The 17,570-nt window shown below is 29.0% G+C and overlaps 1 protein-coding gene across 1 annotated transcript; it reads right to left on the reverse strand.

Annotated features, from left to right (window-relative positions):
• Positions 1–778: 778 nt before the first annotated feature.
• LOC108469874 (leucine-rich repeat receptor-like serine/threonine-protein kinase BAM1) lies at positions 779–4,610 on the reverse strand. Its single transcript, XM_017770955.2, has 2 exons — positions 1,792–4,610; positions 779–1,485 (listed from the first exon to the last, which is right to left on the reverse strand). The coding sequence occupies exons 1-2, from the start codon at positions 4,391–4,393 to the stop codon at positions 1,043–1,045; spliced, it is 3,045 nt and encodes a 1,014-aa protein (XP_017626444.1). The 5' UTR covers positions 4,394–4,610; the 3' UTR covers positions 779–1,042.
• Between the last annotated feature and the right edge of the window lie 12,960 nt (positions 4,611–17,570).

Raw genomic sequence — 17,570 nt, forward strand, 5'->3', positions numbered from 1 at the left:
GAAAACCAATGAATTATGCGATTTGATTATTTGAATTGTTTTATTTTGCCCTATTAGAATTGGTTTATTTTTTATTTTATCCGATTTTTTTTATAACAATGCACAAAAATGACCTTAGTAATTTGATTTTCTAATTTTGTATAGTAGCAACCCAAAAAATCAATTCTATACCCACGAAAGTTTTGGAAGGGTGGAATTTGGTGAAGAATTCTAGGGGTAGGCAGTAGGGAGTTGAAGTTCAACTTTCTTTTTACTGGAGTTTTATTCAAATAGAAAAAGGAGGGTTTCAAGGCATGGAATTGGAAATCTAGGAAAAAGAATGTCAAGGTTGCATGAATGATCTTGACGGAAGGAGAGTAAAAAGGGATGAAGAAAAGTAAACAAACACATTATCTAAAACTAAAATTAATTGAATCTTAGTTCGATTGGAATAAGCATTGTTGTTAATGCAGGAGGACATGAATTCAAGTGTAATAAAACATATTATCCTTCTTCTATGTATGTGTTGGGAAAAGACTATAATGAATTGAAAAAATTGGGACAAAAAAAGAAATATAAGTACAACTTAAACAATTATCAAATTCAGAGGTGAAATGTTAAGCCTTAAAAAGAAACACTGAGCCCAAAGGATTTTCCAACCCAGAAAACACGACGTTCTTGTACCTAAAACCAATCTATCACTGTTTTTTAATATTGCCTTGAAAGCTGTTCTTTATGTCCCCTCGAGCAATTAAGTATCCATAGATTATGATGATAATTCATATATGTAATGTGACTGTTTATGTGCTTATCCATTAAATATTTCACTTTGATTTTCGATAAAACAGCTGTTTCATAAACTCAAAACAGAAAGGGGAGAAAACTAGCAGTACAGCATGATGAAAGACAAGCTTCTTCTTTTTTTATAACAAAATACCCCCACCAATCCTACTATACACAAAAAAAAAAAAAAAAAAAACCAAACGTTTAAACACCTTAAAGTTAGAGCAAAAAGAACACTAAGCAGTAATAAAACTACAACCCCTTTGGAACATTAACATCCTTAAATGCTAAGAAGATCAGGTGGTGTTGATTTAGGTGCTGGTGGCTGTTGCTGGTCTTTTGTGATTGTTGTTGTAGGTGGGTCTAGAGTTGTGCACGGTGCCGGTGATGTTGGGGACTCTGAGTTTGGTGGTTTTGGGAGTTCAGTTAGGATTTGAACCACTTCCCTCATCGTCGGTCTCTCTACGGCCTGTTCTTCAACACAGAGCATCGCGACGTAGAAAACATGCATCACTTCGTGGAGAGGAACCGATGGGAGTCTGGGATCGAGGACTTTGAGGACGCCTTCTTTGTTTGAATCTGTCATCTTTCGAACCCATTGAACAATGTCGACACCGTCACCGAACTCACCTACTGGTTTTCTGCCACAGACGAGTTCTAACAGGACTACACCAAAGCTATACACATCACTCTTCTCGTCTACCTTCAGAGTGTAGGCATATTCTGCGAAAAAATACAGGGGAATTATATGAAATTCTAAGGGAAATTACCACTGGACAGTTAGAACCACCGGACAGTTAGAACCACCAAATTTTGGTTGGTCAAACTATAACTAAATTGATGTACTTTGAAAGCTGCATATATTGATTGAAATGAAGAAAATATGAACTTCAATAGCACCAAATCATGGTAACACACAGTCAAAACCAAAGTACAGTGGAAATTATTGGTAGGTATTAATGCATAATCCGTGATCCAGATGAAACATCAAGTTCTTTGAACCCTTCTGTTCAAAAGAATAGTATATACCTGGAGCAATGTATCCGTATGAACCGGCTATGGCGGACATGCATTCGGAGGTGCCTGAATCTTGCAGGAATTTGGCAAGGCCGAAATCAGCAACGTGAGCTTCAAAATCTGAGTTGAGGAGAATATTGTTCGATTTCACGTCCCGGTGGACTATCAAAGGGGAACAATCATGATGAAGGTAGCATAGTCCCTTAGCAGCCTCGACCGCGATCTTGTATCTGGTATCCCAGTGCAAATGACCCCCTTTCTTGCCATGAAGAACCTCTCCTAAACTCCCATTAGGCATATACTCATAAACCAAGAGATTGGTTTCATGGTTTGAGCAAAAACCCAACAATCTCACAATATGCCTGTGCCTAATCCTCCCCAGAGTTTGTATCTCAGCATTGAATCCATGATCATGGGAAGACCCTCGGCTCAGTGCCGGTAACCTTTTAACGGCAACATGGTCACCACTAGGCATGGATCCCTTGTACACAATCCCAGCACCTCCTTTGCCTATAACGTTATCCTCCTTCAAACAATCCAAAACATCATCACAAGTGAAATCCAAGCGCTGGAACGCGGTTAACTTCCAAGCCTGAGAATCACTCGCTTTCTTCAAGGACCGTGCTTTGATTATAGCCGCGACCGCAAACAAGATGGAGAAGACAAGCAGGCCTATAACGAGCAAAAGCTTCAAAGATGCAGAGAGTCCACCTTTAACATGAGTTTCATGAGTTCCTTTAGCAACCCCATCTTTGCAAGGCCCCAAATAAGGACCACACAGCTCAGGGTTCCCCAAAAATGAGGTGTAGTTGAAATAACTAAACTGACCACTGCCAGGAACCAAACCGGAGAGATTATTATAAGAGAAATCGACTGAAGTTAAGCTTTGCATAGTGGATATTGAAGAAGGGATGCTACCCAGGAGATGATTTCTCGACAGATTCAGGTAGTTTAATATCCTCATACTAGTGATCTCAGTCGGAATTCGACCGGAAAGCTCGTTTCGACTAAGATCAACAAAGGTTAACAGCTTGCATTTGCAAATTTCTGGTGGGATCAATCCTGAAAACTTGTTATGACTGAAATCAATCTTTGAAAGTTGCTGCAACGTTCCAATCTCAGCTGGGATTGGACCCGAAAACTTGTTGCCATCTAGAAGAAGCTTTTGAACACCGGAAAAGTTACCGATGCTAGCCGGTAAAGCCCCAGAGAGTTGGTTGTTGGATAAGCTGATTTGGCCGAGATTCACGGAAATGGAAGAATCGGTGACCGGGAACTCCCCTGTTAGATAGTTATTCTGTAACTCAACTTGTGTAAGCTGTGGTAATCCCAAAAGGCCTTTAGGAATGGACCCGTTGAGATAATTTTCACCCATACGAATCCGACTGAGTGACTCACATTTCCCCAGCGATTCTGGGATTGAACCAAACAAGAAGTTACCCAAAGTAATCAACGTTTGCAACGTGTTGCCGGAGCACATGTCCGGCGGCAAAGTCCCCGTTAACTTGTTCGACGAAAGATCTAGAACTTGAAGCTTTTTGTTACTGCCCAACTTCTGAGGAATGCTTCCGGTGAAGTTATTTTCCCATAGCTGTAAGACCTCCAACTCGGGCAACTCACCAATGAAGTCAGGAATCCGTCCGTGGAGCTTGTTTCTGAAAAGATTGAGAAGAGTCAAGTTTTTGAGCTGAGCGAAACTCGCCGGAATCTCACCGGTAAACATGTTGTTCGATAAATCCATGGATTTCAAGCTGTTTAAGGTTCCCAGCTCCGGAGTTAAGGAGCCAGACAGTGCATTCACCTGGAGGAACAACGTGTCGAGCTTCTGCAACTTACCGATCTCCGGCGGTATTTCACCGGATAACATGCAGGTAGCGGCGTCAAAACGAACGAGTTCCGACAAGTTCCCGATCTCCGGCGGCAAACCACCTTCGAAACTATTGAAGTAACCAATGTACAACTGCTTCAGCTTCGTTAAGTTGCCGATTTCGGGTGGGATTTTACCGCTGAGTTCGTTACCCGAAACTGCTAAATATTCAAGATGCTCCCAACGGCCGTAACTTGACGGGATCTGACCGCTGAAATAGTTCCCTCCCAAATGCAAGTGACGCAAATTGGGAAGCTCTGTGACGGAAACCGGCAGCTCGCCCGTCATGTTGTTGTTGTATAAATCGAGTACCTGAAGATTTTTCAGCTGGGAAAGCTGGGTAGGAAAGGAACCATTGAAAACATTGTTGGAAAGGTTTAGGTAACGGAGATTGGATAGGACAGCGAGCTCCGTCGGGATAGGACCGGTAAGATTGTTATCGGCGACGGAGAGGTTTTGGAGGAAACGGAGGTGGGCAAGCGAGGGGGAAAGGGTTCCAGACAGGGTGAAGTTAGTTAAATCGATGGATGTTACGTGACGACCAGTTAAATCGCACGTGACTCCGGCGAATGAACAAAGGGGAGTGGTTGCATTCCAGTTTGAGAGGTAAGATTGAGGGTCGTCGGTAATGGAGGATTTAACAGCGATAAGTGCGCGAAGCTCCGTGACGGCTCTTGCGGCGGCGCTGGCGGCATAGGAGTGGGAAATGTGGAGGAGGAGGAAGAGGAGGAGGAGGAGTAGCCTCATTTTTTTGGGTTCAGATGTCCTTTCTCTTCTCTCCTTGCGATGGATATTGGGAGGGAAAGGGAAAGTGTGTGTAGATGGAAATGGAAGTCGAGAAAAAGAGAGTGAGGTAAAGGTTAGTGAAGCAGGTAGGAAGAGATGTCATTTTATTAGCTTTTTTTTTTTCTTTCTTAAAAAAACATTTTTTTTTTATAATTGTATCTGTGGTCGAATTAGTCATTGATTAATACGTTTGATTTGATTAAATAAAATTTTAATAAATTTAATTCTAATTCTGAGTTCTAATTTAATCGATTTTTAGTCCAATTTATACTAGTTCACAAATTAATTACTTCAATCTAATTCTCTAAATCTATCCATCTTATTCAATTCCAAAAATCTTGCTTTATAATTTTAGTTTAACAATAAAATAGAATTTTGAACAATGATAAATGTTTTTATATTTAAATTAGTGGTCAAACTAGTCACTCTCATCGATTCTTAGTTCAATCGATCGAACTGTCAGTCTATTTTCAATTAAATACTTTGTTAAAAATTTATAAAATCTAGTTCAATCATCAACCAATCAATTTTTATCCCAATTCATATGGGTTCTTTCCCTTACTTTGGATCGGTATACTGTACTATTTCTTACCTAATTTATTAATTAGCTGGTTAAGTTAACACAGACAAATTAATGGTATTTGTTTCTCTTTCAAATGGGAAAAAATTGTTTATTTTGTTGACAATGATTTAGATTTTAGGATTTAGGTTTGAATATGTTTTGATTATCAAATTAATTGTATTTTGTAATGATTTATATTTTGATTATAATTATTTGAATCGCTATTTAGTTCTAAACGTGATTGCACTTGTAATATCTCAAGAAAAAATTTATTTTAAGTTTTGTTTTTTTTTTATAATCGAGCAGAGGAATGAGGTTGCTTGAAATCGAAATATTTTAAGTTAATTTTATAAATTTATGCTTTGATGGATTATCAGTGCATAAGTTTATATATATTGATTAAAGATGAATGAAAATACGATACGATGTCATAAAATAAAGATTTACTTACAGCTGATATACTTAAATTATAGTCCTCATTTTAAATTGGTTCTCAAACTTTAAAATGTGTTGATTACATCTCTAAACTATCGATTTCATATTAATCAGGTCCTTCCATTATTGAAACTATCAATTTAACCATTAAACGTCACATAAAATCTTATGTCACAAGATTTAAGTTTAAAATTTTAATAAAAAGTAAAATGTTGATGCATGATTTTAAAATTAGAAACTAAAAGTAAAGTAAAACTGAAGAGAGATCAAGGGGATAACAGTTTTATAAATGCTTCAAAATCTCAAAATCAATATTTTTACAACATTCATTTTATGGTATTCATTTTTTTTAATTTTTCTTTTTAAATTATATCACATAAAACCTGTCATTTCATTTAATAATTTTAGTAATGATATTGATTTAATATCATTAGTTTAAGGATGTAATTAAAATATTTAAAAGTTTGAGGATCAATTTAATATGAAAGTCATAGTTTAAGAATGTTTGGTGCAATCAAACTCCAAAACAAATAAAATTATAAAATTAAATATATAATTATATTTTAAATAAATAATATAATGTTATTGATTATTAATATAATATATATAGATAATAGTTAATTAAATATAAATTTAAAAAACACACGGGAATTAAGGAATTTATTTAGAATTGGATATATTTAAAATTTAATTTTTCTACTTTTATTTTAAATAATTTAGTCCCTCTCTAATATTCAGATTTAAAAATACAATTCTAATTATCAATGTCATTAAAATTTTATAGTTAAATTTTGGTTCATTATATATATATTTTTGTTATATAGCTACCCACTGATTTATTTATTTTAAAATGTCACAAAATTAATAGAATAATTTTAATGATACTAATAATTTAAATTGAATTTTTAAATTTAAAAATAAAAAATCTGAATTAAAAAATTAAATTCTAAATATAAGAAAAATATAAGTACTTAGAGAATATTTTAACTTTTGAAATTATATATATTTTTCTATTTAGGAAACAAAGTGAAGATGAATTTTGGCTTGAATTACTAAATCTAAGCAAAGCTAAAATTTCCAAACATGTTGAAATTATTCCAATTATTTGACCCAAAATTATTAATAGCACTCTTTTTACTATTTTAGTCAGCCAGCCAGCTATCAAAGTTCAAATTATTAAACAAAATGAAAAAGAAGCCAATATTACAACAATGCGGCTTAAGCCAAAGTTTGGTAAAAAAAAAAAAAATAGCTCCAAGTTTAAATAAATGGGTATTTCGGAACTGATTAGGTATAATGGTAAGATAAATTATATTTTTAAAGGGAGAATATAAATTCAAATTTTGGAGATAATATTATTGGAAGGGATAATCACAAACCTCAAACATGAATTGTAAAAAAGAAGAAGCAAATATTAGAACAATGAGACTTAAGACAAAGTTGATAAATTAAATTAGCTCCGAGTTTAAATAAATGGGTTTTTGACTAATAAATGATTGGGTGTAATAGTAAAGCATATTGTAATATCAAATGGAGAATGTAGGTTTAAATCTTAGAGATAATATTGTTGAGAAAAATGATCACGAATCTCAAACATGAACTATTAAATGGACATGTATAATATAAAAAATAATAAATGAATTTCTTATATGAAAATTTACAATCTATTTAATAAAATAAATGAATTGGTGACCAAAACTCGAGAAATTAAAGGAGAGAAACTTAAATTTGGAAAATTTTGTTTGGTGATCCATTTACTATTCTTGTTATTGATGTAGTTGAGTAGTTTATATGGTGTATAAATAGAGTTTAATTATAAAATTGTTTTGAATCGGAGATCGAATTAATTAGGTTTTCGTATCAATCAATTAAATTAAACAATTTAATTATATCGAAAATTTTAAATTTAAGTTAAATTAAAAATTAAATTATTTAAATTTTAAAGCAATTATCATTATTATTATTGAGTGTATTTTGTTTTTAAACATGAAGATTCATAGTAGCAGTAGCATTGATGGTAAGAAAGATTTTGGCAATTATTGGAAGACTGGTTTTTGTATTTTCTTTGGAAAAGGCAAAATATATATATGTAGAGTAGCTGTGGAGGTTGACCCTTTTGTAATTATTAGGGCATTTATTGTTCTATTAATTTCACACACCATGTTATCCCATATTAAATATTATCTCATTCTTCTTTTTTTTTTTTTGAAAAATATAAATTATTAAATTTTATTAAATTCATAGTTTAAATTTCTAAAGTTGTTTATTAAGAATTTTACTAATTTTTAGAAATAATTCTGATTTTTATTTTTTAAAATTTAGCACAACAAAATTTAAGAACATTGATAAATGGGAGGGCTTAGTGCGACTTGTTCCAGGGTCAAAGTTCTGAATCAATTACAGTGCTGAATCAATGTTAAGCAAAAACCATATGGATTAGTGATTAATTTAAGATTAATGGCAGGATACTATAAATTACTTACTTATATTTTATTTGGACCGTATTTATATGACCCTTGTAACAATGATAGTAACACATCATAAATCATAATCTATTCTCGGGGTTAATTGCTCTCCAAGGACTCAATTTGAATATTTTAAAGCTTGAATTTAATCAGGTCCTTCTATTAATTTCACTATCAATTTAAGAGTTAAATGTTAGTTTGAATATAGATATGTTCATAGGCTGAATAGCTGGCCCGGTTCACTTTAGGTTTAGTTTCTTTAACCTTGAGCTAGCTTAATTTGAGCCGATTCGATTATATTTTTGTGATTAAATTTTAAATAATTTTTTTATTATTTTATAAAAAGTGAAATGTGTCATTTAAAAAGGTACACCTAGGCTTGAATTTTTTTAATCGTCTAGTTCAGCTCATAAACATCACTATTCGAATATAGTATGATGTATTTTTAAAAGTACGTGAATTAAATTATAAACATATTACTTATTATATGGACAATTAGAATTTAACGTGTTAAAAAAAATGTTACTAAAATTTAAGAGAAAATTTTTTTTCTTGAACACATCTGATCCAAACAAGTAATGCTTAGGAACACAACATTTTAAACATACTCAATGTTAAATTTAAGTTGTCATTTAATGTTTAAATTAATGGCGAGGTTGAGGATGAATTTAAAGTTTAAACCATAGTTGAAGGATGTCTAAAGGAATTAACCCTTGGTTTTATACCACCAACATCAGATTCTCCCTCCAAATTGCTTGAATTTGCTTTTGGCAGTTCTTATGAGGATGGAGAAAAAGGTGGGAGCAGGGAGAGGGAAATATGATTAGTGTTTTATTTATTTATGAATGTTGAATTAATAATTATTAAACAGTAATAATTTTGCTGGAGATTGTGGAGGTAATTAAATAAAAAGTTTGGTCAATTTTTGTTGAGTCAAGACACGAGGATTAATATAGTGGGACAGAGCGGATATTATCAAATTTATAATCAATTTATAATTGGTATGTATTACTTTATCATTCATTTTATTTCATTATGGATATTTAATATTGAAAGATTTTAACTATTTTCATAAATGTTAGAGATATTCAATTTTTTGTTTAGCTGCTTGATTTTTAATAATTATTTAATATTTTAAATTTGTCTTAAAATAAGTAAATATTTAAATTTAATTTTTCAAAATAAACGTTTCCAAGTCCATTATCCAAAATAAATCCATCTCGTTCTTTATTTAATTTTCAAAAAAAAAATCTACTTCATTCAGAGGATTGGTTCAAAATTCATTAAACAATTTGAGTTTTATCATTCCTACCTATATAATAAAATTACAAATAATATATGTTACAATAATTATAACAAATACAAAACATAATCGGACTAAAACCTAGAATATAACCATACAATGCCAACGCATGCACCATGGATTGAACTAAAAATAAACTTGAAAAAGAACTTACACATAATTATTGCATATGATAAAACTCAAACACAAATATTATCGACCTGAAACCTCGCCAACACAATTAATCATCGGTGAGAGACTGAAAGCTTACAATTACACTATTACTATCAATTTATCATCATAAAAAATATTTCATTTTAGTTTTACAATTCTTGTTTGATTAATATTTCAAGTTATCATTTTAATATATTTATCCACTCGATTAATATAAAATTAAATATTAATATCAATTATACAATTATTTTTTTTATATTCAAAGGAATTTCGGTTCAAAGAATGTAAAATAATTTTAATAATAACATTATGGAAATATAAGATGCTCGATATATTCTTGAGCATCTCATATTACCCAGATTAATTTAATTGAGATGTGAGATTTTTATGTTTGGTTGACAAAATTTAAGATTATTTAAAGTACATTTTACTAAACTACCACTGATATAATTTTTTTAACAATTTTAGTTCATTTAATATTTTTTAGTCTCAAAATTCATATTTATTAAAACTTCATTTTAACATATGAATTCAATAGATCTAACTTTTGAGAGAGAAAATGCGTCCTACAGGGCCCACTTTTCTGACTCTTTTGACACATCAACTTTTTTTGTTAGATGATTAAATGTTAATAGTTTTATTTTTGAGTCTCAAGTTCACTTCCTTTCCTACTCACATTTATATTTTTTATTTCATGTTGTTTCAAGTTTTACTTTTTTTTTAATTTCTATTTTTAACATATTAGCTTTTTTAGTTAGATGGTTAAATAATAATGATTTTATCATTGAGACCCGGGTTCTAGTCCTCTTCTTAGTAATTTTTTTTATTTCGTGTTGGTTCAAGTTTTTTCATTTTTAATTCATCCTTTTAATCAACAACTCTTTTGTTTATAAAATCAAATAATTATTACAAATTATATAATAAAAATGATATTTATCATTATGATAAATATATATTTTTAAAACATTAACTTATTATTTTATATATAATATTTATATATTAAATATTTATTTTCTCTACAAATAATATTACTAAAGAAAAAACAGGTATTAAGATTGACTCTTATATTTTGAATCTTAACACTTTTAAGAATTTAAAATTACCGCATCAAGAAAATATTTAAAATCCAAACATTACATTTATATCCCAAAATTATACATTAAAACCCATTTTAAACACTCAAATCTTACATTATAATCCAAATATCGTAATCATATTCGAAATCTTACAAGTAATATTTAAAAGAAAAACCCAGATTTTCTCTTTATTGCCATGTTGTTTACATTTTCAAACTTCCATCCTCGTTGTTCAAAGATTCAAAAATAGAATCCAAAAACTAATGATGTTTTAAGGCACCCAATGTTCATGCTAAAGCTTCATGGCAACACTGCCCACTGCAGTTTCTTCTAGTAAACTGCACAATAAAATAAAATAAAATTGCAGCCTTGCCATTTTAATTAATAATTTCCATAATCTTTTGTATTTTTAAATAAATAAAACTTCGAAATTATCAAAAATAAAAACATTGAAAATAGTTGCATAGTGGGGGAGATTCGTTGATTTTATCATTTTATGTGCTTCCTTTTCAAATAACCTTTCACGGAGTACTATAAAACTTTGGGCTAAGATAGTAATTAAAAAAAGGGTAAAAACACTTCTTTAGTCCCTCCCAATTTGGATATTAAGTAAATTGCATCTTACATCACTTTAGTACTGATGAAAAATGTATATATAAAATAAGCAGAATGAGTAAATTTTAAAAGTTAAATTTATTGTTTTACAAATTAAAATAATGTAAAATTAGCGAAAATATTAATTTTGTAAATAATTATCTTTAGATACTCATTTCAGAAAGTGACAAGATTAAAATTTTCAATTTTTAAAATGAACCAATCTACTCAATATTAAAATTAAGAGGGACTGAAAAGATTTTTACCATAAAAACACTGAGCCCAAAGCTTTTTCCAACCCATAAAACACGTTGTTTACCCAAAACCAATCTTATCCCTGTTTTCTTTATTGCCTTGAAGACTGTTCTTTTGTCCCTCGCCCTATGGAACACGTTGCTTTAACTACCTCTATATTTTATTTTAATTTTTAAGTATTATTTATAATTTGTGGATTTAGTTATTATATTCTTTTTTTTTAATTTTAAATTTTAAAATTTCAATTTTTGATTCGTGTTTTAATAATTTTAATTTTTATTCGTTAAATATATTATCATATATATAATATTAAATTAAATTTGTTGTTTTCATATAATACTTTAAAAAAATTTGATTTGTATTTTAGGTATTAATCCAGCTCAAATATTTTAATCTACCCATAATTTTTATTTTTAAATAATCTCATTATAAATTCTAATAATTTTATTTTTTAAATACAATATTTAGGACTACTCATGAACTTTTCTCAATTCATAAATAAGAAAATAATATGCTTAAATACACTCAATTTATATCTTCCTGTATTGACAATAATACTCATACTAATCGAATTAAGAACTATAATTAATCTCCTAAAATTAGTACAAATAAAAATAATCTCATGCTTGCTTTATCCATTTCCATGGCAACAAAGCCTATTTATTATTAAATAAATATTGTTGGGTTTGGTGGGAATGTGAGTGGTGTGCACAAAATGACATGGACATAGGATAGTGTTAAAAACCAATTAATTTAGTGTTTTTTCCTTAATTCTAATGCATTGTACAATTTATTTATTTTTAAAAAATTCTTAAAATATTGTCCATAGTATTTAATATATTATTTTTACTTAATTTAAAATTCATTAATAAATTAATTATTTTTTAATAAATATTATTTTAACCAATACTTTAAAAATCTCTTTCACTTTTTTTTTATATACATATTTTAGAGTGTGATATATTTGTTGCTACTAAGTGAAGTGTCTTTCCTATTCCCCACCTAATTAATAATTTAATACCCTTCATTTTTCTATCCAAATAATAATTTTCACATTGGTTCAAGAATCAAGACAATAGAAAAAAATTTTAATTATAAAAAAATTATGTTTTTAATTACGGAAATAAGTTTATTTTTAAAATTTATGAGAATTGGATCGATTTTTGTGTATATATCACAATTGAAGAAAGTAATTTCATATTGTTTAGGACTACGTTGAAAACTTATTTATAAGTCTAAAATACATATATCTCACATATCATATTACTTAAGAAAAGGTAAATGAGATTTTGAATCTACATAAATGCATGTTTTGTAAGTTTTATTTCCAGTTGGAAGTGTTTTACCAAAATCTACCCATTCCCTTAAATTATAAAAAATTGGCCTATTCTGTAATTTAAAAAAATAATTTTTTGATAATTTAATAAAAACCATTATTTGATTATAAACAAAATAAAAAAATGTTTTGATTACACTTCCTAACAAAATGTGACATAAAGTGATTAGTGGATTATCATTTCTCATCATCTTTCAATTTTTGTTTTTGATTTTTTGGAGTGATTTAGAGAGATAGGTTGCTTGTAAGGTAAAGTTTCATTTTTAGGCTTATTTAATTTTTAATTAAAAACATAATTTGAAAATAAAAATAATTGAAATTAAAATTTTATAAATAATATATTTTAAAATATTACATAAATCAATTGAATGAAACATCAATTCGTATTCAATTATATTATATATTTACATTCAGAGGAGAATCTAAAGAAAGGCATGTAGTAGTTTTGGTATCAAAATGAAAAAGTTGTCTTTTGATCTTTTAATAAATGATAAAATTTTATTTTAATATAAAAATAAAAGATTTTTATTTAATTCTTAAAAATATGAAATTATAAACTAATATAACATAAAATTACATTTTGACTTAAAAAGATTTATATTTAAAAATTTCGACCCCCTAACAATAGTTATGACTTTGCCTTATTTATATATATATATTTTTTGTATAACCACATATGTTTTCGTCCATTTTACAATTTAAGTCTAATTTTTTTTGGGTTGGAGGCGATGTTCAAGTAAAATCCTTCCAACAATGATAATTCTAAAATTCAAACTTAGTCCAAATGTTTGAGGTTCTACTTGTTTCGCTCTATTTACATTAATATTGTGAAATTTCTTTTTCAAATGAGATAAAACAACATATAATTCCTGAACTTCACAACTCTTTCAATTTAGTTCCTAAATTTGACAATTTTTTTCAGTATAGATCAACGTGATAATGTGACACACAAAAAAAAAATTATATTTTTGATACAATACAATCAGATAATGCCATGTTACAATATATATCAAAAGTGAGAAAAAATAGTCAATGACCAAAATCATTTGCAAATGCAAGCTTCATTAATTTGAAATAAGTGGGAAAAGTAAGACTTTAATCCAAGTTAATTATACATGCCACTAATTATGAATAAAGGGTATCTGACATTTTTGGTTTATTTTATGGTCTTCTTTCTAAAGTTTCTCTTACCCAATGGAAGTCAAAACCCAAAAGCTGCATGTCCATTGATTGCTACTTATAACTCGTATACATTAGAGTAATTTAATTATAATAATTATAATAATTAATTGCTCGGTCATCTTCAAGAATCTCTGCTTTTAACAAAGGTTTTTGCTGTCTTTTTTAGTTAAAAACTGAGTTTCTTTGGGATATTTAGCTTGATTAATCACTACTTTTTAGTGTAGATTTAGACTTTAAGTTTAAATGTATTTAAATTATTAGTTTAATCATAATTTTTAATAATTAATTTCGATGATAGTTATTTGAAAGGCTATTATTTGTATGCGATTTTAAGGGTAGATAATGATTTTGGCCTTCTAAAAAATACTTTTAAATCTCTTAAAAATTATAAATTTATAAAATAATATAATAGAAAATTACCTTTTAGTCTCCCCAAATTTATAATTCAATTTTGCTTTCTAAATTTTTGGGTAAATATACATTTTGATACTTGAATTTGATTTTAGAGTTTAAATTGGTATTTAAGGTTTTTTTTTTTTTAAATTAGATACTTGTACTTGTACTTGGCTTTTTGGTTCAAATTGGTACTTGAACTTTCGGTCCAAATTAGTACTTAGTTGTTTGAACTATTTTGACCTGTTAAGACAAGTTTAGATGCTAATTCAAACCAAAAAAACAAATTTAAGTACGTAATTAGAACAAAATAAACTTGAAGTACCAAATTAAATATTAACACCAAATTTGGAATGTTATTTCGTGCCTTCATACAGAAACCAAATACAATGAAAAGATTCCATTTGTGTCTGATGGAAGAAGCATAACTTAAAAAATTATTTGATTAGCAGTTTATGTCTCATTGTCACAAGAGATTTTTTTTTCTTCCTAACAAATAGTTGCTAATTGTAATAATAAGTGTTATAATTGAAACCGTTAAGCTAGATTTTCATATGTGATGAAATGGACAAGACATGAGATCTCACGTATTTCAACTTATTACAAGACTATAGAAATGCAAATGTTTTGAAAAGGTTGTTTTGGTGTCGTGGAGGATTGGATTGTAACATTTAACTTCACCCTTAATTTTTTTAAAAAATTCTTATTAAATATCGATTTTTGAAAATTTTAATTATCTCTTTAAAATTCAATGTCACATTCCGCCATTGATGTAAAATGATGTAATTAAGAGGACTTTAGGATTTAGGAAGATAGGTACAAGCTTTGATTCTCATAACGATAAAATTGTAAATTTAGTTTTCTTTTAAAATCATAAAATTACGTATTAATATAAAAATAAATTTGCGTTTTTGACCTCGAAAAATTGACAATTCAATTACAACTACCTATTCATTTTTCTGATTTCACCTCCACTTGCATTTTGTATATACAAAAATGAAGACAGGTAAGGGTGGTCCATACATGACTCCATAGACAACTTGGAGGGACATATTAATAGGGGGACCATGGGCCAGTGAGAGGGCATGTCTTATCCACTTGCAGTAGTACCCCAACACTAAGCCTGTGGGCTTACAAAGGAGCATTCTGACCTAAATACTGTGAAAACATGTGCTTCAAAATTGAATTGAAAAACCACTAAAGATAGTGCAAAATAAACAGGTTTTTTTAGGGGTTCATAATTTCAGGCCTATTAAGAGATTCACTTTTTTTTTTTTGAATGCATTAATGTTGTTTACTGGGTTTTGTCTCTGCTGTTTCTGGAACAATTGGGGGGACTATTGCATTAATGTTGTAAGAAGTTTGACAAAAGACAAGACAAGGGTTGTTTTAGCAGGCTTTGATGTCTTTTTTTTTTTCCCATGTAGGCATTGTTTGGAATTATCTCTTTGCCTGGTTGCTTTTGACAGGGTATTGTTTGCAATGTTTTTTTTTTTTTTTAAAGATTCAGACAACTTCACTTCAAAAAGAAAGAAAGAAACTGATAATGATACATCAAACATGCTTCTCTTGATCTGTTTTTCAGCCATGTTTGCCTGTTTTTTTCCTTACAAGATCTCAATCTTTCATACATTCTTTACATTTCATTTATGATAATCAGACATTAGGGCATGAAATGTTATAGGTATTGCGTATGAGATTGAAGTTTCAAAGCTTCATGTTTAAAGCTATTGGAATTGGAAACCAATGCCATAAAAATACTTTTACTCGCTTTGTTTTAAGGAAATGATAAGTGGTTGACATAAATTATGTTACCTGAAAATATGTATAATGTTTGATACTTATTTCTAACCAGGGGCGAATTTAGATGGAGTAGACCGGAGCTTTAATCCTCCCAAATTGGGAAAAAAATATCTCTAAATTCCTTTAAAAATGTTAAAATTAGATATTAATTGGTAAAATTACACAATTTTTTTCAATTTTGACCCCTAAATGAATTTTCATTTACCCCTATTTCTAACTTATATTCTGATGAAGATACGAGGATATAATCTTAAAACTTATATATATATTTTTAAATAAGCTTAGTTTTTTATCGTTATAATGAGGTCCTTTTAAATTAAAGGTTGAAATAAAAAGGGGAAAAAAAAACATTAATCTACCGTTGATCACGACACATAAGATTTGCATTAAGAAATGTGAGTTTATCTTTTAACTAACTCAATTAGTTTTAATCAAGGTAATCAATATTGTATCAATAGGTGTACTGTTTTTGTCTTGGTTACGATAATCGGCATGTTTTGGTGTACCGTTTAAGGTTTATCAATGTTTTTATATATTTTGTATTATAGTCTTATTTTTAGTTTCTTGATAAATTATATATTATTTTGATTAAAAATAAATTATATGTTATTTATACATGCATGTAGATATATCTAAATTACATCCATATAAATATATTTATATGTAAATATAAATTTTAAAATTATTAATTAGGTTGAATAATTCAATTCAGTAGCTTTTAATTTTAAATATAATTATAGAAAAATTAAAACGATTAAGATAAAAAAAATTTAGAAATTAGTTCAAAATATCAATTTTTTGTACCAATTAGTATGCACTGGTATTGATCGAAACATGTCGAAATGCACTGAAATGGTTGAAGTACATCGAAAATATAGACTACTTAATACCGGTTTAGGACCGGAATGGTATGTACCAGCTGATACGACTAGTACTGACACAGTACTGACTACTATGGTTTCAATAATAAATTGATTTCTTAGTGTAAATTAGTGCATTCAATAATCAGTTCAATAGATTTTAGGTCATTGCACAATTTTTTAATTTCTGACGTGACTCGAACAAATAAATACAATCTTTTCATTTCTATCTTTAAACTTGATTTAAAAAAAAATTTCACAAAATTGTATTATAATAATATCTCACTTTAAACATTACTTCCAGCATCAGAAAATCTATTTTTATGAAGTTATGTAGAAGCCCTAACCCATCTTGGTTTTGTTGATGATCTCAATTTAGTTAAGTGTAGGATTCCAAGCCCAAATAGATACAACTTTGAAGCCTTAAACCGCTCGGCTTGGGTGGCCTTTCTTTTGGTTTATGTGGATCTTGGGTTCCATGTCTACAAGGGATATTTTTGTATGTATGCTACTTTTTGGGCCAAGCATTCTAGGTACGGTAATGGAACGGGGTAAAATAGATATTATCAAATTCATTACTGTTTTATAGTTGATATGTTTTACCCCATCATTTGCTCAATTATTATTATTTCTATGAATATCTAACACATTCTTATTATCTCCATCTACTTTAATTTAATTTTTATTAATTATTTTAATTCTTTAAACATGATTTTTTAAG

This window comes from Gossypium arboreum, chromosome 2 (assembly GCF_025698485.1).
Source record: "Gossypium arboreum isolate Shixiya-1 chromosome 2, ASM2569848v2, whole genome shotgun sequence".
Lineage (NCBI taxonomy): Eukaryota > Viridiplantae > Streptophyta > Magnoliopsida > Malvales > Malvaceae > Gossypium > Gossypium arboreum.

What these genes read in the sequence shown, in the direction of transcription:
- LOC108469874 (XM_017770955.2), bottom strand. Translation starts at nt 4,393, where the DNA reads ATGAGGCTACTCCTCCTCCTCCTCTTCCTCCTCCTCCACATTTCCCAC. An exon ending in ATACGGATACATTGCTCCAG is followed by an intron (nt 1,486 to 1,791) that starts GTATATACTATT and finishes ATTTTTTCGCAG; the next exon opens with AATATGCCTACACTCTGAAG.